Source organism: Musa acuminata, chromosome BXJ1-4, assembly GCF_036884655.1.
Source record: "Musa acuminata AAA Group cultivar baxijiao chromosome BXJ1-4, Cavendish_Baxijiao_AAA, whole genome shotgun sequence".
Classification (NCBI taxonomy): domain Eukaryota; kingdom Viridiplantae; phylum Streptophyta; class Magnoliopsida; order Zingiberales; family Musaceae; genus Musa; species Musa acuminata.
Window position 1 is genome coordinate 35,397,525 of NC_088330.1, and position 22,632 is coordinate 35,420,156.

A 22,632-nucleotide genomic window follows, 5' to 3' on the forward strand; every position below is an offset into this window, starting at 1 on the left:
AACCCAGTTAACTGCTACACGTGTTAACAGAAATAGATGGATCATAATATGATTAGACAATAAGGCATATGCAGAAAGATCGATTACATCTCCAGATATCTTAATCAACAACTCAAAAAAGAGTTAACTCAGTCATCGGGCTGCATCTAACTTGACTAGTGTTACATCAAAATAATCGCAAGACTGCAAAACCTGCTGGTCCTCAGAAATTTCTAGCTACATGGGTTGATGTTATCACAAAAACATTGGATGAAATTGACTTGGTAAATTTTTTAAAAAAAATTTCTTGAAGATATTTATTATTTTAAATTAACAGAACTAAAAGGCCAGCTTTCATTTTCTCCGGATCTTGACATTTAAGGTCCACTGAACCCTTCCTTCCGGGCGAGGTATCTCCCTTGGTAGGAGGAGGGGGATTTCATACTCTCCTGCAGATCCAAGTGGGGATGGAAGGCGCAGGTTATCAGGATGTATGTTGACACAAAGCTGCCTCGCAACCTGAACGTGAGACGATTTGAGAATGCATCAGACTGATGAGTTAGAGCGTAAACTTCTCTGCTAATTTACTGGATTTTTTTCTCGATACTAAAAAAAAAAAAAGTAAAACAGTAAGCCATCTATTCTATGCTTGACAGGATATATGAAATTGACAAGTTCCTGAAATAGCTGTCTCCAAAGAGTTCCATAAAAGTATCGGAGTCATCTAGATTCAGAATCTCGTGTTTTCTGAAATCTGATACTTCAACTTGCAGTAAAAAATGACACAAGCTATAAAGCTTAAAGCATGTCATTCTTTGGAAACATAAACATGAGAATGTTAACATCGAAGACATGAGTTTCAATGTCGAGACCTTGCTTTTGTCTTATAAAATGGAATATGCTAAATGGATTGGGAACCACAAATATAATGTTCTTCACCAACTTTCAGAAGCAGACTAAAAGTTAAAGAGCATATTTCTCTGAAATACATTGGAGAATTTTTGGTGATGGCCTCTTTCTTTCGTTTTTCTTATTTTTTTCATGTAATATAGTGTGCTTCCAGACACATTAGACACACAACTTTAGTGGCTGAATTGACCCCAAATAGATATAGTAGTCAACTTTGTCCTATACATCCTCTTACGCAAATAGATATAGTAGCATATATAAGCTATATATATCAATAATACCTACAGACGCATATACATACGTAAGTGTGAATGAACAAGAAACATAGGGACATTAGAGTGAATTATACTTGTACCTCAGCAACAATTTCATCCTTCGTCACGGGTGTACGGAGTTCATTGTCAATTTTGATATACCTCCTCAAGACCTACGATCAAAATCATATAGCACGTGTAACAATTTAGACATAAAAAAGCAAATAAATAATCAGAAACATTTTACTAAATCTGCATAGCATTGGCAAGAATAATCTCCAGCAACAGATTTGCATTTGGATTTTGAATGAAAAACGAAAGTACATGATGAACTTGATACAGATATACAAATCAAAGATTTGCATGAATTACTCCAGCAAGGAAGATACATATTATATTCTTCATTAATTTTTCAAGTAAATTTTCAGCAGAAACTTCATTTCTATTGGTTTGAACAAAAACAGTCCTTCCAATCATAGCATATCCAAGAATTCGTGTAAGAACCATGAGAAAAGTGACATCTCCAGGACAACTTGTGTAAAGGAACTAAGAACTGTATGTTCAAAGACTACGAAACGGGCTATAACTATCTTTATATAGGCTGCTCAAATATGAAATATAATACCATTCTGTATTCTGTTATAGATAATCTTGAATCTACTTCCAGACTAATTACTCTGCAGAGACAAATAGACATGAAATGAGATTCTAGCTTCCTTGCGATGCCATTAGCCATTCTGAGGAAGCATCTAGCACAGATACTACAGTAGAATATTACTACAATGACTGGGCCTGTCCCCTCTCTGGTAACTCAAGGTTCTACAGGGTAAATAATTCTAACATTTGCCACAAAAGCAAACACCTAAATAGAACCTACTAAAACTTACTATGAGGATCTGTTTGACTTCCGTAGTGACAGATGTTTTTCTGAAGATAAGTAATGACAGAAGTTGATACCATGAAATTCCAACATGATTTTCCAAAAAACTAGCACTACAGAAAGATGTACTATATTGTAAGCAGGATCCCTCCATATGACCTTAACCTGCTATCATGATGCAACATAAGCCAGCTTGTTAATCATGGAAGTAAGTTATCCCTATTTCCTATTTCTAAGCTTCTCATGTTTTCAGACAATTAAGGGGTTTAAACTTTAAAGACCCCAACAACTTGGGTTCAGATGCAACCATCCTCCACAACTCAACTCTAAGGCTGTGGCCCAATTATGAGGGTTATATTGTTCACCAGCTTCTTCGATTCAAGACATCTTCAGTCCTGGCACCTCTTATTAAACCTTCAAAATAGATGGCTTTTCTTTATTATTAATTTTGGTAATGGCACTTTCTCATCTCAAATACACTAATCCTCTGAACATATATTTTTTTCCCACAGTATCTTACTAACCTAGTGGGGCAAGTATTATTGCCAACTTCTAAATTTTGTGTCTTAAAAGCATATTAGATTAAGCTTCACATTCTTCCAAGTTATAGCCCTATTTAATCCTATTGAAAGGACTAAGCTGAATCATATGAAAGATTGTTAAATTTCTGACTTATTTAGTAACAACACAACACAATAATAGTCAAAAAAACTTCTACCACATCAAATTTTAAAGAAAATGGTAAATCTCCCTATTTTTCTATTTTCTCATCCTAATTCCATGCAATTTAATAATCTTATGGCAAAAAATAATTTCTCATATTGGATTCTCCATATTAAGTACCAATCACAAGATTATTATACACAAGAGTTTATATGTTTACAGAAAATTATAATAAACTCAAAGATGGGTACAGTGTGCAAAAGTATTCACCAACACAAAACAGTGAATCATGAATCTTAAATAAACTTAATCTCAAGGCAGGAAGTAGTGAAGCACGGTTGAGAAATCTCAAACAAGTATAAGATGAACAACTTGTAAGAATTACAAGCAGGAGATATTTGATATAAATTGTGATACATGTAGGTTCCCTCTTGACTAGACATCTCTATCTGACCCCAAATGTTTGGCGCTTACGACTCATTGTTGTTGTGTAAAGTAGATATCTCTGCTTCAGTGATGGGATCAGTTGTTATGTCTAAAGTTTCTTTGCATCCTTCTTTGACTTGCACTATATGATAGCCTGCAATGTCAGCTCACCCTTGATATTAACTCAAGTTACCTAATAAAGTATATTTTTATACACTTCTTAAGTTCCTTCGACTTTTTTTTTCCGAGAGTTCTTGATGCAGAATTTAGTCCAATTCAAGTGACCGCTGAATCATAAATTCTGTAGGATGGATAACGATATGCTTAAAGATTTATATCATGGGGATAAATCTTGCCAAGTACAGCAATCATAATCAGTAGCATATATTCCATAAAAGTTGATAATGACATGTGAATCTCACATTAAACAACAAACATGGCATACTTCATCTTATAATTCACAGAATGGAGTAAAATTACTCCCAAATTATACTCACAAGGCGAGCATTATCAAGACGCTTCGCCGCTGCATGATATTCCTTCATTTTATCCACCATGGCCTGTTAACAAAGAATATATTAGGCACTTCAAAGGTAAAAAAAAATCTAGAACTAGAAAGCTTCTAGCAAATAAATACATGAAGATATGCAAAGATGGGTAAAGTTAGTAGTCAGAAGCTTATGTAACCCATATACCAAGAGAAGGTAACCGAATCAGAAATAAGCAACATTCATAACTTGACCATCCTAACTACATGGTGACAAATAAGCACCCATTTCACTTAATGGCTACTTTAAAAATTAGTATCCAAGTTTGACCATTTGCAAATAATAGGCCAACTGCACATGAAAATATGTGGACAAATATAGTAGAATACATTCATTTGTATGTTACCTTGGTAACTGAATATACCATATATTTTGATCACTAGACACCTTAAAAATGAAAAGCTCAAAACCAGGAAGATACTGTAGCTACACATATAATAAATGAAGAACTTTGATGATCCGCTTGGATATCTAAATCTTCAAACACTTTAACTCTATATGTACAATTATTTAAGTCATATAGGCATGTACAGAAAAGAAATCACTTCCAAATTCCAGGAAGCATGCCTTCACAATATCATTGTTAAAAAGATGCCTTGTCTTACGTTAACTTTTTTGGCAGACATTGCCAGTTATAGAATTCAGTGGCATCAATCTTATCCTACCTAAGCTATCTCTGATGCATATTAGATCACTATGAAGAAAAACATAAAAAGCATTTGATAAAACTAGTATAACCATACAAAAAAAAAGGAATTCATAATGATATGTAATACCAGAAGCATTAGCAAAATTCTTCATAATAATTTCATCAAACCTAATTCACCAATTAAATAAAACAAAATGTGACTCATGAAAGTTGTGAAGGCAAATAATTAATAAAAGAGATGATAGAATCAAGTAACGTAATACAATATAACATAGTGCTAAACATTGACATTTTAAAATTTTAATGTACAGAAGGGAAAAGTAAGAGAACATCTCACAACTCACCCCTCCAGAATCATCAAGAGACCTCCCAGATGTCTCGTCTTGCCCTTTATCTTCCTTGATCATAGGAGCTTCTTTTGCAGCTTCCACTCCTCGTTGGTAAAGCTATTATAAACAATGTAGCATACAAGAGAAATCTAACAGGGTCAGTTGCATTCTTATTTTCTTGGTGACAGGTTTGCGTGAAGATGGAGACAAGGCAACAATTCAAAACCAGAATACACTGTAATTTACAGGAAAACACAAAATCACATGATCTTAATGGAAGGACTTACAAAGATACAAACAGGCAAACTTAATGTGTCAGATTCAAAAAGCCTGACATCGGCTAAGACCGCAAAAGGAAGAAACCATGGCGATAAACTCAAACAACATTTGTGATCTTACGCTTACGACACGCCCAACCCGGATACTACAAGTAAACTAAGAAGTTCCTCCCCGACCTCTTTCCACTCCCACATCAGGAAATTGCTGAGCATATAATTGCACTGATCTAGCAATCAAAAGTAATTAACATCCTGCCAGAACTGCAGGGTAAGAAGGGTCCCAACCTCGCGTTGCTCCCGCATGAGGAAGGCGTACTTCTCGATGTTGGGGACCGCGAGCAACTTGGGCATCAGGTGGTTGCGGAAATGCCCCGGCGCCACCTTCACCGTCTCCCCCCGTTTCCCCAACTTGTCGATCGTCTGATGACCCCAAGAAACACGCACGAACGCGCACACAGAGTGAGAGAAGAGAAGGAAGAGATTTAGGCTTCATCGAATAAAGACCTGGGGCCGTACCGTGGTGAGGATGACCTCAAGCTTGCGGTAGCGAAGGCCCTGTGCTGCGAACAAGAGCGGGTTGGTGACGCCATCGCGCGAAGACGGTGGCTGCGAACCGAGGAGGCGGCGGAAGGCGGCGGATCGGCAGCAACGGGCGTGCGCCATTCCCAACGGACGAAGACAGCGAGCGCGTGCGAGGAGAGGGTTTTGAGTACCTTTTCGTGGGCCAATAGGCCCAACTAAGACAGGTTTATAGGCCCATATTAAATTGTTCCCCGTCGTGTGTTACATAAAGTTGAGTGACGTCATCTTTGGGATCCCGTCGAATCGGTTAATTAAACCGGTCAAGAATCCGGTTCTCAATTTTTAGGTCGAAACCGATCGATTGAGTCAAGATTTAATGGTCAGAGAAGCTACATGTACTTGGGTCGAACCGGGCCGACAATTAACAAGCCTAATCTTCTCTCGTTTTGGACCGGTTTGGTACCAGGGTCGAGTAAAATAAACCGTTGCGTGTCAGTAAAATACTAGCTTTCATTGAGACGGCCCACCATATCTTCTGCAGGCCCGCCTCCGCAGTTGCGGACGTCCGCTCTGCCCTCCAAGTGTTCGACGCTATGCCCTGGAGGAACAACCGTCTCCAGATGTTCAATAGTTATCGGTCTATGTAATGATAATAATCCCCTTCAAATATCTAGTTGGGAATTTGAAATTGCATTGTTAAGCAAGCTTGTACATGAACAGGTAATCCCATCGGACAATGTTATTATCAGGTGAATGCAGAAATCACCGTCGCTAGTCAAAAGAATTGGAACTGTTTGTATGGTACAATTAATGGTTCGGATATATATAGTTGTCGATCATTGTACTTCCAGGTTTTCTATAGACAGAGTTGAAGGTAACGTGTGACCGCAGTGGCGCCGGGGAAAGCCCGGGGTGGGCTGCACCTGAATGGCTCGGGCCTTGCTCACGTACAGCTTCTTCAAGTTGGAGCTCTGTTGGGTGAGCAGGCGGGCGAGGCCGCGCTTGGCGTCCGAGCGGAAAGGGCTGTTGGTGGCCATGAAGCCGTCCACCAGGTGGAGATAGGCCTCCAGGTCGTGGCAGCAGGCGGGGTCGGCGTCCGGCCGCAGGTAGGGGGACATGCGGCAGTCCACCAGGAGCTCCCGCCCCACGTGCGCGTACCCGCCGGTGCGCGACGGCAGCACCATCGGCACGTGCGTCACCAGGTCGCGTGCGTTCACCACCCGCAGCACCTTCACCCCCCGCCGTTCCACCCGGGCCGCGAACGCCTGGTTCCCCACGCGCGGGCTGCCGAAGGAGAACACCGCCGTCGGCACGTGCGGAGGCGCGCGCGCCGCCAGCTCGTCCGCGATCAGCACCGCCAGCGCCGCGCCCAGGCTGTGGCCCACTACCGTGATGCTTATCTCCTCCCCTGCGTACTTCTCGGTCAGCTTCCTCACCTCCGCCACCACTGACGACGACAGGCTCGGCATGTCGGGGCCAGCTGTCTTGTAGAGGCTCCGGAACCCGCATTCAACCTTCGGCACGTCCCCTTGCGGGTCCGTGACGTCCTCGCCGTCGTCATCGACCGGGACAAGCCCGGTGCGGAGGTTCTCAGCCCACTCCAGGCAGGTGGAGGTGCCGCGAAGGGCGATGACGATGTCGCGGCGCCCCATCCGCTGTATCTCCCGCTCGTTGTCACAGACAGCGACGTAGCCGATCCAGCTGGTGCGTTGGGCGGCCATCATCCACGGGGCGACGGTTTGAACCCACGAGGGGAGCTCCACGGAGGCGGTTGCGAACAGGTTGCGAGTAACGCGGTAGGACCAGTCAGGGAGGACGACGGGGCGTGGGCGGTCTGGCGGGGCGGCGATAAGGTTGGAGTGGAAGGCATGGTAGGTGGCCTGGACGAGCTCACCATATCGAACAAGCTCCCGGCGGAGGTGGACGTCGAGGGGTTCGAGAAGGCCGTCCCAGTTGGCGGCGCCGTGGTACTGGCGCCAACGTGGGCCGATGGTGCCGCGAGGGGAGGGGCGGGTGGAGTCGGAGAGCAGCCGGTGAAGGCGGGTGAGGCTGCGCGGGGACATCTCTTCGGTCTTCTTGTCAGAGGAGTTGAGGAAGGCAGCAGAGGAGAGGTTGAGGACATTGAGGAGGCGGCCGCGGGTCTGGTGTATTGACGAAGAGGGCGAGTGGCGGCGGGGTTCCGGTTCTTCCTCGACTAGGTGGGGCGGGGGAGGCGCTTGCTTCTTCTGTAGGAGGCGCTCGAGGTTGGAGAGGTGGTTTCTGGTGGATATAACAGCAGCAGGAGGAGAAGAAGAAGCAGCAGCGCTACCGTCGGCATGTACTCCAGCGGCGGCAACGGCTTTCTTGAAGGGGGTAGCGGCGCGGGGGCGAGTGATGAGGGGAGCGAGAGGAGAGCGGGGTCGCCGCCGATGGAAGGCGTTCCGTACCGGCGACACGTGACGAGGTGGAGCCGCAGGAGCGGAGCCGAGTGACATGGGTCGAGGAAGGGAGGCGACGATGCGAGAGAGAAGAGAAGGCGGGGAGAAGAACACGGAGTGAGCGTCCGTGCGGTTCTTGGTTGGTTGCATATAAAAAGACATGGCTGCTTGGAATGCTACACTGGTAAACAAGGAGTTGAGAAGGCTTTTCTGTGCCCTCTCTTTCAACATAGGAAAACGGGAACCGGTAGGCTTTCTTCGACGGTACTCAGATGATCTGCAATTCCATTTTGCTTTAGTTGTTTGACTTTTAATCGGTCAACGACCACCCGACGTCGGTACTGATAATTCAAGTCGTCCATGCGCTCGTACCAAATTTTCTGCACTTATTCAATCAACTAATCCACTCAAGGCACAACAATGGAGGATCCTCTTCACTATGGAGAGAGAGAGGGAGAGAGAACTGGGGTGCCATATTTTCCATGAAAGAGACCACCCCGTTGAGACAATTCGCCGACAAAGAAAGATGACACAGCTATGTTCCTTCGCTTTATCAATCAAAACATCACAGCTTTTTTTGTGGTGTCATAATGGCCGAGGAGTTCATAGATTTGTGAGACGCGGGGAGAACGACGCATGCATCCCGTCGGTGAAAGGTCACTTGGTGCTGCTGTGAACGAACGACAGTCTGCGGCTTCGGGTTTGACAATTCCCTCTATCCGTCAGAGCTGACATCACCGTAACGACGTTAAAAAAAGTCAAAAGGGCCTTGGGTCCTTCTGTTCATACGAGAGCCATCATATTGCATGCAGTTGAAACACACAAAAACGACGACCAACTTTCACCTACAACATTGACCATCATTTGTAATGCATCATACTTTTACTCATCTCACACCAGTGTATCTGTATTCAATGGTTTGGTTTGTTTGATGCAACCTACCAAAATAGTGTAGATATCAAAAGAGTTGAAGGTTAAAGATTCAAAGTAACGCAACACAACCTCATCGTTTAGCCTTCAGATGGAAGTAGAAAGGCTCAGGAAGGCGAAGCGACAGGTGGTGTCAAGGTGACCGACTCGTGTCCTGCCGACGGGATACTGGAATTATCTGGGTTTCCCAACAGCTCTCGTTAGGCACCAGCTGTAACAAAGACGTTATAAACTCTCCACCAGTCCATGAAGTGCAGTTTCCAACGCAAGAAATAGTCATTATATGGATGAAGTCATTGGAATACAAAGTCCCGTCCAAATCTACGATGATATGGTGGGTAATGGCGAGTTGAGATGTCATCGACAAACAGCTATGCGATGACGAACTCGTCCGTGTTCTCTTTCAGCATCACACCGTTCCACGTTTTGACGAGTTTTTCTTGTGTGGATTTGCCAACGCAGTTGAAGAAGTCTTTTGATCAACTCAACGTCGGTGGACTGGAACAATAAGACTAGCACGGGGGTCTCCCTGGTGTAAAACTATGGCAATTGAAAGCTCGCAATGCTACCACAATATCTCCTCCGGCTTTCCATGAATGCTACTAACCCAAGCTAAAAGATAGCATTTATGAGGTTGTTAACAAGATATGATAATGAGCTCGAGACAAGAAAACATAATCTGTTCCAAGTTCATAATTACAGCACAATAGGATTTTTCTTTTTTATTAATAGATATAGATTCCAATGAATTCCAGTCGATTAATGTTTAATCTAATAACAAGAAAGGTTAACCTCATCCTGTGAATTTTATACAAAAATATTAGGCATACTCGCTTACGGTAGATTTAGGTTTTTGACTGTAATGGTTAAAGTCATGAAATCAAATTTCAACTTTGTCACCTATTTTTTACTAGAAAAAAAATACTATTGACTGTCAGTCTGATTGACTATCGTTTTAGTGATCAAAGAAATCAAAGTTGAATTCGTTGGTTTCAAACTAGATTATAAGTCAATTTAATTGAAATGAATCCAATGCAAATTTGAATCTCCCAGAAACCTGAGAGAAAACTGACTCTATGCATTTCTCCAACCACATGAACTCAGTTTAGAAGACACAAGGAGTAACTAAGAGGCATAATTTGACACAGATGGTCTGTTTTGGGTTAACCAAGATGGATATTACTCTTTAAGACCGTAATGGATCTCGTTTCAATTATGCACACAGCATCTTGAAACACCACCTTAATGGGATATATTGCAGTAGGAGGTATATGCAGATAGAACTATGCAAACTACAGTCTGAAACTCCAATGAATAACTAAACTGTGACCAAATCATGCAATTTTCACATAAGATAAGCAGCACACAACAAAGTTAAAAATCAGAAAATTAGAAAGAAAAGATGTTCTACCTCGAGATTTTTTTTTATTATTTGCTGTCCACAAGCATCATCGGGATGGATCTGAAAAAAACCAAGCAATTAATGTACATGCTAATTGATTTCAAATATATAAAGAATATCCAAGAACATAAAAATATATGAAAAAGGACCTATCTATATAAATAATATAGAGCATGTGTGTGTGCAATTTAAAAGAAATATCAGAAATAATCTGTATATGGTGCATTATCACTGTGGATTGCTTTAATTCAGTTTTATGAGCATGTGAAACTTTTAGTCGTTCCTTGTTAAGACACTACTATAAATTTGTTTACTCACATGTAATTTGTACATGTTGAAATTTTGATTATACAGTACACTTTGCAAGTATTTGTCACTCAGTGGTCTAATCTTATTATTCTCTTAACGGCATAACTCATATTATCACTTTACCTACCACCGAGAAATCACAAGCAGTAGTTTTGCTAGCCTAAATTTTACTCTCCATCGGTGCATAATCAGCCACACAAGGGTTTTTGGACATGTAAAAGTTTGCCACTGAAAATATTCATTAGTTTACATTAGTTTGAGTGAATGATTTTATGTGCTTCTATTAACCCATATATGTATGTTATCTTTTGTGTGTAAAATGAAAAATTGAACCTCAAGTGGATCCCACCTGAAGAGCAAATGGTTAGGCCCATTCAAGGATCACTGTGTGTATTGTACACATTCCACCACTCCAATAAAAATGACAAAGCTGATACAATTACTAAATTTTTCGAGTGCCTAGTAATAAACTCCCTTGCCTTTGATTCTTCATTTATACCCTCCCACAGCCTCCTACAGTGTAAGTAGTTTGCAGATTTCTGCTTTACAATAAACTTTTTGTATATGTTGAACAGTTACAACTCAAGTGAAAGTCAAGCATATGGATGAATTTTAATATCTTCTCAGATGATGTTACAAATTTGATGAATAAAAGGGAACTACAGCTAATAAAGGAACAATGTTGAAAAACAGAAAGATATGGTACTTGGTTTAGTTGCTCATTTGAGGTAATTTACCTTTGGAAATAAAAGGCTCACGTTCAACTCTGTGCTCTGGTTGATCGTAATGATTTGTCATAGCTGCGTTCTGACCAAGTGACCTGAAACATGACCACAGAAACCAAACAATCTTTATCTAGTTTTCAACCAGCATGCTGATAAGATGATCAATACTAGCAGAAAATAATATTAAATGAGAAGTGCTAAATGAAACCGTTGAGATAATACTACTCCTTTTGCTGTCAATAGCTAGACATCCTTTATCCAATTCAGCGACAGCGTGACACAAAAAATGAATTACCAGCTCCACATACAGATAATGTGTGATCACTTCATCCCATAAAAAGTAAATGAAATAAAATCAACCTAAAATCATGAATAAAGACATGGCTGACGCATCGACCGAGAAAGCAGAGTCCAAATGACAAGGTTGAGAATTCCAACATAGTAAATTTGAAATGTGTTGTGCCGCTAGTTCAATGATGCATGAATAAAACAATGACAATTGATTCCTTCACATAAAGAACAAGAATATTTTCCTTAATGTCAAGTAAAAGTGGAATTGTGCTCATGAAGATAGATGTAATCAATCGGTTCAGGGAAAACAAATAAATAGTATCACATTCTAGCAACTGAAAATGGGTTGTACCAGAGCCAGCACCAACAAAATGTATCTGTTCCTTGTCTGTCTTTTGTCTTTTGTCCTACTCTCAGATTTAGACAACCAAACAAGAAGCTTCCTAAGAGCAGCCCAACAAGCATGATATCCTTCAAATGCCATTTGCAGTGGCATACAGTAAGTCTATCAATTTTTCCCCTAAAAAGAACAGAACTAAATTCTTTCTGGCGGCAGCTCTCCTCACAGGTCTTCTAACAAATGAGTTCTCGTATCCATTCTTCACATTGCCTTGTTTTAACTAAGGACCTGTGTGAGCATTGACAAGTGATTAGTTCCAGTGAACTCGATTTCAATAATCATGTACTTCTTTTTCGAGTAAGCTAGATATCGGATTCGAAACGATGGCAACTACAAATCGGTCATTACCTATGTAATTTGCATTTATGCAGATTAAAATCATGGATATACCATCTCCCTCCTCACATTGCCATGGATATACTAGTTGCTATTTCTACAGCTATGTTTGCCTCACCAAGGCCAGTTTGTAAACCTAGGGTGAATTCAATCATGAGATAAGCCCCTTTTTCCCTTCTCTAATGTCTCATCGCAGTCATGGAGACCCCCACAAATGCAACGGTAGATCGCGGTTTCTTCAGCGACGAAGACAAGAGGACCAGCGATCTTGATGAATCGATCAGACAAAGAACTGAAAACACCATGATTAGAAGCACTAGGATCAAGCAAGCAAACCCTCATCGATGAACCGATGAACTGTATATCACCAGGGTTTTCTTGTTCCATGCAATTTCGTAGAGAGAGAAAGAGAGAGGGAGAGGGTCAGGGGTACAATACGCACAGCTTGCTGGCGGTAGCATCATCGTTGGTGCCGCTACTGCCGCCATGGAGATCACTCGCATCACGGCCATGGCGTCTCCCCATCCGCCTCTTCGGTTACCGCTCTTCCCTCGCGTCTCATTCGAGATTCGTTCGCTTATGTACACGATACACACGTGGGCCACCTACACCTCATTTTGGGGGCCCACCCCTCGCACCTGACCCGACCAAATTGGACGGACCCAATTGACTCGGCTTAGCTCGTAATTGGATTGGATCAAGATACAACACCACAGAAAGTGCGAGTACAGTGGCATTGAGTGGATTTCGAGTTCAAGTCAATTACATGAAGACGGCAATTGACGCAGCTATTGGTTTCGCTGCTACAGAGCTCGCTGTCAGTCTCTTCCTGCACTTGGAGCAGAGCCTTCCTTCTCCACTCCCTCAACCTTCTTCCAAAACCAATGCTCTCTCCAGATCTGATCCATCTTCTCGATAGGAAGACCCTTCGTTTCGGGTAAGAGCAATATGACAAACACTGTCATGATCAAAACCCATCCTCCGAAGAAAAAGAACACACCGGACTTGAGATGGCAAAGCATGGCAAGTAAGGTCTGGCCAACGATGGAGACCAACGAGAGGGCCACTGCTATACCCATGCTTTGTCCTACCGATCTGATCTCCAGTGGAAGTATCTCGCTCGGGACCAGCCATCCCAATGGCCCCCAAGACGACGCAAAGCCTGCAGTGAACACACATATCAACACCAAGATCATGTACGCGTAGCCTTTGCTTATCCCTCCATGATCCCCGAGCTGCGCCGCCAACACCCCTCCGACCATGAGATGCGTCACGAACATGAGAACTCCTCCGACGATGAACAGCTTGCGCCGGCCCACCCTGTCGACTATGATCATGGCCACGACGACGGATCCCACGTTGATGACCCCAGAGATGACGGTGGAGAGGAGCGAGGAGCTCTCTCCGAGGCCGACGGTCCGGAAGATGAGCGGGGAGTAGAATGTGATCGCCGTGATGCCCGTCATCTGCTTGAAGAAAGGGATCAAGATCGCAATGAGGAGATGGGGTCTGTACTTGCGCTGCATGATGGTGAGCAGAGGGCGTCGTGCCGCCTTCGACACGTTGCCTGCAGCGATCATGTCGTCGAGCTCGGCGTGGACGTCGTCCGTGCCTCGTATTTTCCTAAGCATCTCCGTGGCCTTTTGGAGAGAGTTGGTGCGTTGGATGATACTGCTGGGAGTCTCCGGAAGGAATAGAGTGCCGAATGCCATGATTGTGGCTGGAAATATAGCGAACCCTATAGAGATTCGCCATCCCAAGTCAGAATGGATCTTTTGAGTTCCATAGTTGATCAAGTTGGCCGACAGTATTCCGAGTCCGACGAAGAAGTCGAATCCATTGTTGATTGCTCCTCGGTGTTCTGGTGGAGCCATTTCCGATAGATACAGAGGAGCAGACTGCACGAAGAACAGCAAGTAAAGGAGGGAAGAGAAGCCCAAGAAGCAGAGGAGGAAGTACGGAGCCAGTAAAGTATGCCTGATTGGTGAAACCGACGCCGACGCCGAGGAGGACGCGGCCTAAGATGAGCATGAAAACGTTAACCGCGAGGCCGCCAAGAGCAGCCCCCACGATGAAGGCGGCGCCGCCGAGGAGCATGGACGCCCGGCGACCGAAGGCCTGCGTGACCTTCGACGCACACAAGGAAGCGAAGAGGCCGGCGATGTACAAGGAGGACGTGAAAGCGGTCAAGAGCTGGCTGTCGAACAAGCAGTAGTTGCTGGTGTTGGAGTCCTTCATATCGGCGTACACGTCCGGGAAGAACTTCTCCAGGAATGGCTCCATGGAAGTCACCCCACCTACATATCACCCAAGACACCATGAGATCCGATCCGCTTGACGACGACGACGACGAAGAAGAAGAAGTCATGAGTGGAAGAGAAGGACCAGAGATTCCAACGTCGTAGCCGAAGAGGAGTCCTCCGGTGGCCGCGACGGCGCATGAGAGGATGACAAAGGACGTGATCCTTCCGTTGTAGGTTTGGCACTCTCCGGCGACCTCCAACGCCATGGCTTCGAGGAAGGTAGATGTCAACGCAGGTAGCAGATGAAGTGAAGGCGTCACGTGCAGCTCATATACCTCTTTGTCTTCTATCTCAGCCAACGAAGACGCAATGGTCACATCAGACTCTCCTTAGTTGTCTAAAGATCGAATCATGTACAATACATCAAAATTAATAAAGAATCATTTGTACGATCCGTAGACTCATAAGAAATTATGCGTTTTGAATAATGAACATATCCGTACTATTTTATATTTTTCGGAATATGTGAGCTCCAATGTATAGACCTACATACCGTATCAATGGTCGATCGATCAAATTATCCCTTATCAAAAATAAAAAAATTCTGATTAATATTTAATGAAAGTGATTTATCATATTTGGATTGAAAGAGTTTGAAAGGAAATGTAAATTAAGGCCTATGTTTAGTTGGAAAAGAACAGAAAGAGAAGAAATAAGGGACCTTTTTTAGTTGCTACTCATAGCTGTTGAAAGTGGAAGTGGAACAAAATGGTGCTATAGAGCATATTAGGAAACATGATGAAAAGTAATCCCTATCAAAGTGATACTTCATGTGGTTTCTTTATGTGGTGAGGAATGTTAGAATTCAATGTATGTTTTGAACTAATGAACACTTTAATCGAAATATCCATCATGGAATCAGAGTAGATAAACACTTTTAATCCCTCTCTATGTTGTATACTAGATTAATACTTTTGGGGATTAACACATGAAATGTTCAAGTATGCAAGTTATTATGGATGTTTTATTTATTGTTATTTATATTCAAACGCTATATGATATTCTTTTTGTGATTTCCAAAGATACAATTCAACCATATGAAAAATATAGGATTTAAATTTCCAGAGCTTCTTTAATTACAATATTTAAGTGAATTTTAGTTTTATATTAGAATTTTTTAAGCTTAAAATTGATTATAAAAATTTTATGAAATGTTTGAGATTTTAATGTTGATAGAAGATGGACAATATTTTATTTTCATATGTTATGTTATATTTTGATTGTCCAATGTAAAAGGCGATTCGAATATAACCATATGTCTTTTACAAATATATATTAGGGTTATATTCGATAAAGCTCATCTAATATTTAAATTATAATAGTGTTCGAATGGTTCAATTTAATATCGAAATGAAATAGAGTCCGATTAGATTAAAAATAATTAACTTTTAAATAACAATATACCTGAGGACTTTTATAATATAACAAGAGACAGTGATAAATGGGGAAGTGCTAATGAAAATCAAAGTTAAAGATTTGAGATTGTGAGTTTAATTATGTACAAAATCAAAGTCATAAATCAAAATCATTCTTTAATGTTATATCATAATAATGTTATATCTAAGATACCTAAACTTCATTCTCCTTTCCACAAGTAAATGGAAAAGGAGATACACATCCAATCTCAATGATAGACCGCATCATAGAGGAGAACAATAAAAGCAGTCCTTAAGCATCTCATAAATCGAAATTGTCACCAAGTCGAGAAGAACAAGAGGAACATATACTATTCCATCGCAGACACTCTTATTTGATGCTCATCTTTCCAATATTCGTGCTCCACTTGCAGATTCCAAAATTAAAGGGGAGAAAAAGAAAGATAATAATTGGAATCCGTTCTCGCTTCAATCTGTTTCTCTATTGTCGATCATTGTGATGCTGAGTTCACAATGAGTTGACGTATCGAGCCAACATGACTCGACCTGACGTAGCCCGATTCGATCTGTTGGGCCACACGGCTCAGTAACGAAACGGAACGGATGCGGGTCAAGAAATCTAGACCCGCTAATGTGTCGGATCGGGTCTATCCAAATAACCCCACTTTGATCCGCTTCGTCGAGCATAACGGACTCGGATAGCCAGCAAGGGTATCATTAGCATCCTCGGCCGGTGGGTTGTTGCGAGGGAGGGAAGGCGACTTGAGATGCAGAAGAGGGAAGCCGGCAAGTCCGGCGGCTCCTTCACGACGCCCGCCAAGCGCGGTCGCCCGTTCGGCAGCACTGCGGCCGCCGCCGCCACCTCGGCTGCTGCCGCTGCCGCAGGCGACGCCTCCTCCCCGGCGTCTCTCCTTGGCCCTTCGCTTCAGATCACGACCTCCTTGGCCGGTTATCCGCCTATATCCTCTCTCCTCTTCGTCTCCCTTCCCCTTCCTTTCCTTTCTTCTTAGAATCTTGAATCACTTGTGAGGATGTTTCTTTCTTAAATCACTCTACAACAGGCGAACTACAAGATGGTATTTCAGTAGAACATTGAAGCCACCAAGCTGGTGCTTGTCGAGGCTCCATGGAAGACCTGCTCTTCCATGGGACTCATTTTCTCTCGCACGATGTTGTGATGAACTGGTCTAAGGGCCCTCCGACATGGCCAGCCCCTCGTGGTGTACCCATCTGTATTTGGGTCTAAAAGGGGGATATCTTTGGGATTGATTGTGGTAGCCGCTGGCGGACGTTTAACCTGCATAAAGACACTTAAGTCCTTAGTTTCATGTACATGGCTCTTTTCCAACACTCACACACTTTGCATTGCAGAGTATACCATCAAGAAAAAGGCTTAAAAGAGGTTTGGTTCTATAGTCATGCCATGGTAACCCAATGGTTAAGCATAATGGCTAGTATCTTAATGACAAGTTCATCACTAAGAATGATATTCATATGTATCTATTGAGACAGATTGATTAGTACATTGTTGCATAAGTGATAGGTCTCAGGTTCGAATCTATGTATGAGTGTTGTGTACTATATTTGATGTAATGAAAATTTCTTTCAATTAGACAAAAAGAATGATATTAACATAAAAGTTATAAACCACCAGTGAGTCAACTGGAACTGTTTTTCCTTTTCTTGTTCATGTTGTCTTGTCTGTTGTCCTTTCATCAACCAGTACTGTTGTATGAAATGATTGTTCCACAGATAGGAGCTTATTTTATGTTAATTCGATGGTAAATGTATGTATGTTTCGGTTTCTTGGTTATTTTACTGACTAAAGTTTTACAGATCAAAACAATAGAAGAATTGTCTTAGCATTGCAAAGTGGATTGAAGAGTGAACTAACATGGGCATTGAACACACTCACCCTGCTTTCTTTCAAAGAAAGGGATGACCTACGTAGAGACTCAACAGCGCTTGCTAAGATACCTGGACTGCTGGATGCTCTCCTTCAAATTGTGGGTGATATTATCTTTTTTGTTTGTTTGTTAATTTATTTTATATAATGTTTTAAAATCTTTGAATTCCCATGAGGTAGTTTACTGCATGGTTCGCTCTCAAACTATTGGTCCTCATGACATTTAGTAGGAAATCTTAGAGTACTAGCTGTCCTTTCTAAATTGATGCTTTGCCATTTCAATTTTTAGCTACTTTCTTCATCTGTTTTAATTCACCAATAAATGTCGCCAGCTTGAACATGCTTGTGGTCTTCAAGTTTTGTATTGGTTGACTACTCCTTTAAGCATATTGATCCCAACTCAAGTATTCATGAAAAATTTCAAGACAATTAGGTTTATATCAAGGATTTTAATTTTGAATAATATCGTTCATATCGAGCGGTACCGTCGATTGGGGCCGTTTCCGTCTCGGACGGTGATCAGGGAGAAGAAAGAAGGGGAGAAGGTGGTATTAAGCAAGGGAAGAAAGAAAAGGAAGAAGAAGAGGAGAACCTGGAGATCGATGCCGCTCTCCCTCCTTGTTTGTCGGCCTTCTCTCGGCACGGGGAGAAGAGAGGCAATGTCGCGGGCAGAAAAGAGAAGATGTCGCCTCGGCGAAAACGATTATATATATATATATATATATATATATATATATATATATATACACACACACACACACACACAAAAGGGTGATGAGGCCGTCAGTTTTTTTTTTCTTTTATATATACTGAGCGGTATACTGAATTGTACCACTCGGTATACAGTATCGTACCATACCGAGCGAGTCTTGAAACTCCGGACGATACAAAATTTCAATCCTTGGTTTATATGTAGCTTTTGTTTCATTCTGAAATCTTACCCTTTTAGTACTCTCTCTCTCTCGCATTAAATTATGTCGTCTTTGTATGCAAGGTTGATGACTGGCGTGACATTGCTCTTCCTCGAGACTATACAAAGCCTGCACGGGTGAGAACACTGGGAGCAAATTTAGCGGTGACAGGCTTTGGGAATGAATTGACAACCAGTCTTGACACCACCTCCTACCCCGGGTGTGTTAGAATGACCTTTTCATGGCCAACTTCTCATTTCTAGACATCCTTATATACCTTTATACTATGAAGGTTTAGGTTGGATTTTTTTTTTTTTTTGCAGTCGTAAAAAATCATCTAATATGGAGGTTTCCAGTGGGAAAAGGCATCGGTCAATAGACTGGTGGTTTGAAGATGATGGCTTATTTAATCTGGATGAAGAAGCTCACGCAGAAAAACAACAGTGTGCAGTTGCTGCTTCTAATGTCATTAGGAACTTCTCTTTCATGCCTGATAATGAAACGATAATGGCACAGCACAGGCATTGCATGGAAACTATGTTCCAGTGCATAGAGGATCAGAACACAGGTACAGAACTCTGTCATACTTTGTATTTTTGTTGTCTTTTGACACTTTATTTTAACAATATTAGTCCATTTACCCTTCTAAAGGGACACATACTTGCTGTACTCATATACGGTCTCAAGTTTGTTGATTTTGCTATTGATACATCCCTCTTTTCTTTGTGCATGTCTTGATGCTAATATTTTGTTGTGGTTGAATACAGAGCCCAAGGTGCACTGGGATTCTTGCCATTGTGGATGCACTGGGCTTTTTGTCATTGTGCAGTATAAGGGTCAAATGTACACAACTGACCAAATAGCAAAGAAGGAGCTTTCCCATGAGGTGAACCCACTAGGCATAGGCAAATAACAGTGGTTGATGTACATTAAAACATTATGGCAAATAGCAAAGCTATCAACAGTCTGAACGACATAAAAAAATATCATTTTCAAAGTTCATTAATAATATTTTCTTGAATACACAAAATTAAACTGGAGTTTAGGGGGAAAATAGGAAATAATAGCTGATATTCTCAAATATTAAGAAAGAAACTAGATAAATGAAATACTGATATCGTTGTATAAGTCTCTGGAACTTAAGTTTTTTAGAAGAAATAATTTAACAGCCAGCCGATTCACACTTCAATGGTCCCACATTGGATGTGGGAGGATGAATGTGATTGAATATAGAGCTAGATGAGTCAATCATGGGCTTAAGCATTTTAAGTCATGCGGTTTTAAGCCTATTAAGTTAATAGGTAAGTTTCTCCGTTAGGTCTTGTTGTGACAATTGGTATTGAAGCATTAGTAGTATTTCATATGGTGAGGGGCCCAAGTAAAAAGGTGATCTACTCGTGGATGAGACAGGTGACACATCATGATATGACACCACAAGGTTGGGCCACATATGTTATCTATATTAAATGTTGACTCTTGGGCTTTGATGATGTCATGAGGTCTTAAATGAGGAAGGTTATAACATTCTGATTTAGTTACACATCATAAGTGGGAGGATGAACGTGATTATAATATTGCATATAAGGTTTGATGGTATTACTACTATTAACCTGGACTTCGGCATTTTCAGTCATGTGATTTTGGTCTTATCAGTTATACATTAGGTTAGATCATGACAAGCCATTCGTCTCCTTTCGTGGTCCAAAGATTTAACTACTGACAAAGTCACATCCAAAATGCAGCCTTGAAGGTACGCCATAGCCTAGCTTTTTGGTGGTTTCTACTTTCTACTGCAATTTGGTTTGTTATAGCGGATTGCTGTAGACAAGCTTTATGATTGTTGTTATAGCAGTCTTAGCTTACCGTGTCACTACAAAGTTGCCAATAAAGCTTGCTGCTTTAGTCGACAATATACTATATGGTAAATCTGTCTTTTATGTGATATTGTTGATCTTGGTCTCGTGGGCTACACTTTTTGTTTCCTATTAACTATAGCTTACCCCACAAGTTGCAACTCCCCTCTTTCTCTGAAACTACTTTTCATATCTAAGGGTGAATTTGTTGATTGTTTTATGATTTTGTAAGGTAAACTTAATCCATAAGGTAACTCTTCTTACCCAGAGATACTGTTTAGCTTTCAAGGCAATCTCTCCTGCCTAAATATAACTGCATCAGGAACTTGGTGCTAGATTAATAGGTTATATGTGAAGTAGACAGTCAATCATAAGTTCTGTTGAATCATCTATTGAGCCTTCTATACTTATTGTATATCCAATCACATATTGATTGGGAGGACCTTTGATGATCCAAATGCTGGGACACTTGCAATTAGAAAGTTGTATGATACAGAATGGTCAAGTGAATAGGCTTCAGGAACTCCCCTTTCATAGAATTACTGCCAACTAAGGACATTATGAGGTACATTGGTGCAGGTGAATGTTGTAATCGCATAGTTTTGCACTTCCATCAGCTCTCAATCTGAGTTTCCTGAAACTAGTCATACTAGGATTTTAGGCTCTAGTAATTATCACTGATGAGCGTGCTGATTATAGAATGCGGAATGACTGTCGCAGGCACTGCAACTGATGTTGTCAAACATAGGCAGGATTGATAATCTGCATCAATATTGCTCAGTTACTTATTTTTCTAACACCGGGTTGTAAAGCTATCTTGTTTAATTTGATCGTACAGAAGACGAGGAGCTTATAACGAATGCACTAGAGACAATTGCCAATTTAGCACCACTCTTGGACCTCCGTATATTTAGCTCGTCTAAGCCTTCATATATTGGAATGACGTGAGTTTACTTCATGTAAATTGATCCCTCTTATTCACTTATGGCTATGGTTTTGCACCTGCAAATTACAATACTTCATGAAAGCAGTGAGAAACGTGCAGTTCAGGCCATCATGGGGATGCTTGGATCTTCGGTGAAGGCATGGCATTGTGCAGCTGCTGAATTGCTTGGACGCCTCATAATAAATCCTGATAATGAGCCATTTCTTCTTCCTTCAACTCCAGAGGTCAGTAGCTTTTTACTAATTTGGTTGTAGATAACCTATATTGGTGTTGATTCCAATATTTAACATCACCAATATCTCTGTTTTCGCCACCGGCTGGTATACATCAGGTTGGCCTTTGAAAGGTAATATTACTTATACCGTAGGTATTTGACCTCATCCCATTGTACTTGTAAGATCAGTTGTATAGTCCACCTATGCATGACAACCTACTTATACTTAAATGCTGGTATAGCTTGTAGTTATATTGGAAATATATAATCATCATGGTGGTTAATATGGGTTTTCCTTTTTGTGTTTAGATTTACAAGAGACTAGTCGATCTTCTTAGTTTACCAGCCGTGGATGCACAAGCAGCAGCGGTAGGGGCACTCTACAATCTTGCAGAAGTGCATACAGATTCCAGGCTGAAGCTTGCAAGTGAAAGATGGTTGGCCCAAATTTTATACAGCAACACTTGGATGCCCTTTTTAATCTTCTTTCTAATGTGTTATAATCAAATTTCAGGGCGGTCGATAGACTCTTCAAGGTAATCAAGACTCCACATCCTGTGCCCGATGTTTGTAGAAAAGCCGCAATGATACTGGAAAGCCTCGTCTCCGATCCTCAAAACCGGCATCTGCTAATGGCTCACGAGAGTAGCTTCGCCGAGATGCTGATGTCAGACGCGAGGTACTCTGATACATTTTCTCGTCTACTCTACGAGCTCACGTCGAGGCCAAACAAAGTTACTGCTGCTCGTGGTGTCTGGGGAATGTGAGCTTCTTCATGTATGATTTGTTTCTGTAACTTCTTATGACTGTAATGTGAATCTCGTCCACTGTTGTTCACTCTATTGGAACAAAGGATAAGTGATTTGAACACCCAAG

General features: G+C 41.6%; 4 protein-coding genes across 4 annotated transcripts; 1 reads left to right on the forward strand and 3 right to left on the reverse strand.

The window, feature by feature from the left end:
* Positions 1 to 279: 279 nt before the first annotated feature.
* Positions 280 to 5,612, reverse strand: LOC135659109 (uncharacterized). The gene is made up of 6 exons (XM_065176265.1): positions 5,432 to 5,612; positions 5,201 to 5,335; positions 4,653 to 4,754; positions 3,609 to 3,671; positions 1,244 to 1,315; positions 280 to 498 (listed from the first exon to the last, which is right to left on the reverse strand). The coding sequence occupies exons 1-6, from the start codon at positions 5,576 to 5,578 to the stop codon at positions 334 to 336; spliced, it is 684 nt and encodes a 227-aa protein (XP_065032337.1). The 5' UTR covers positions 5,579 to 5,612; the 3' UTR covers positions 280 to 333.
* Positions 5,613 to 5,748: 136 nt separating this feature from the next.
* On the reverse strand, positions 5,749 to 8,198 carry LOC135659102 (phospholipase A1-Ibeta2, chloroplastic-like). The gene has a single exon (XM_065176260.1). The coding sequence runs from the start codon at positions 8,083 to 8,085 to the stop codon at positions 6,274 to 6,276; it is 1,812 nt and encodes a 603-aa protein (XP_065032332.1). The 5' UTR covers positions 8,086 to 8,198; the 3' UTR covers positions 5,749 to 6,273.
* A 4,769-nt stretch (positions 8,199 to 12,967) lies between these two features.
* Positions 12,968 to 14,875, reverse strand: LOC135659125 (hexose carrier protein HEX6-like). The gene is made up of 3 exons (XM_065176266.1): positions 14,633 to 14,875; positions 14,225 to 14,544; positions 12,968 to 14,145 (listed from the first exon to the last, which is right to left on the reverse strand). Exons 1-3 carry the CDS (start codon positions 14,754 to 14,756, stop codon positions 13,066 to 13,068), a joined length of 1,524 nt encoding a protein of 507 aa, XP_065032338.1. The 5' UTR covers positions 14,757 to 14,875; the 3' UTR covers positions 12,968 to 13,065.
* A 1,760-nt stretch (positions 14,876 to 16,635) lies between these two features.
* LOC135659138 (armadillo repeat-containing protein LFR-like) lies at positions 16,636 to 22,631 on the forward strand. Its single transcript, XM_065176274.1, has 8 exons — positions 16,636 to 16,874; positions 17,763 to 17,932; positions 18,827 to 18,963; positions 19,067 to 19,311; positions 21,435 to 21,540; positions 21,628 to 21,766; positions 22,066 to 22,193; positions 22,271 to 22,631. Exons 1-8 carry the CDS (start codon positions 16,694 to 16,696, stop codon positions 22,521 to 22,523), a joined length of 1,359 nt encoding a protein of 452 aa, XP_065032346.1. The 5' UTR covers positions 16,636 to 16,693; the 3' UTR covers positions 22,524 to 22,631.
* The last annotated feature ends 1 nt before the right edge of the window (position 22,632 follows it).

Bases quoted from the DNA above. Each gene is read 5' to 3' on its own strand.
- LOC135659109 (XM_065176265.1), bottom strand. From the start codon at position 5,578: ATGGCGCACGCCCGTTGCTGCCGATCCGCCGCCTTCCGCCGCCTCCTC. The intron at 4,755-5,200 runs GTTGGGACCCTT...TGTTTATAATAG, and splicing joins TCATGCGGGAGCAACGCGAG to CTTTACCAACGAGGAGTGGA. The intron at 3,672-4,652 runs GTGAGTTGTGAG...CTTTGTTAACAG, and splicing joins CTCTTGATGATTCTGGAGGG to GCCATGGTGGATAAAATGAA.
- LOC135659102 (XM_065176260.1), bottom strand. From the start codon at position 8,085: ATGTTGAAAGAGAGGGCACAGAAAAGCCTTCTCAACTCCTTGTTTACC.
- LOC135659125 (XM_065176266.1), bottom strand. From the start codon at position 14,756: ATGGCGTTGGAGGTCGCCGGAGAGTGCCAAACCTACAACGGAAGGATC. The intron at 14,545-14,632 runs GTCCTTCTCTTC...GGTGATATGTAG, and splicing joins CTACGACGTTGGAATCTCTG to GTGGGGTGACTTCCATGGAG. The intron at 14,146-14,224 runs GCATACTTTACT...TTCTTCGTGCAG, and splicing joins GCGTCGGTTTCACCAATCAG to TCTGCTCCTCTGTATCTATC.
- LOC135659138 (XM_065176274.1), top strand. From the start codon at position 16,694: ATGCAGAAGAGGGAAGCCGGCAAGTCCGGCGGCTCCTTCACGACGCCC. The intron at 18,964-19,066 runs GTGTGTTAGAAT...TTTTTTTTGCAG, and splicing joins GACACCACCTCCTACCCCGG to TCGTAAAAAATCATCTAATA. The intron at 21,541-21,627 runs GTGAGTTTACTT...TCATGAAAGCAG, and splicing joins CCTTCATATATTGGAATGAC to TGAGAAACGTGCAGTTCAGG.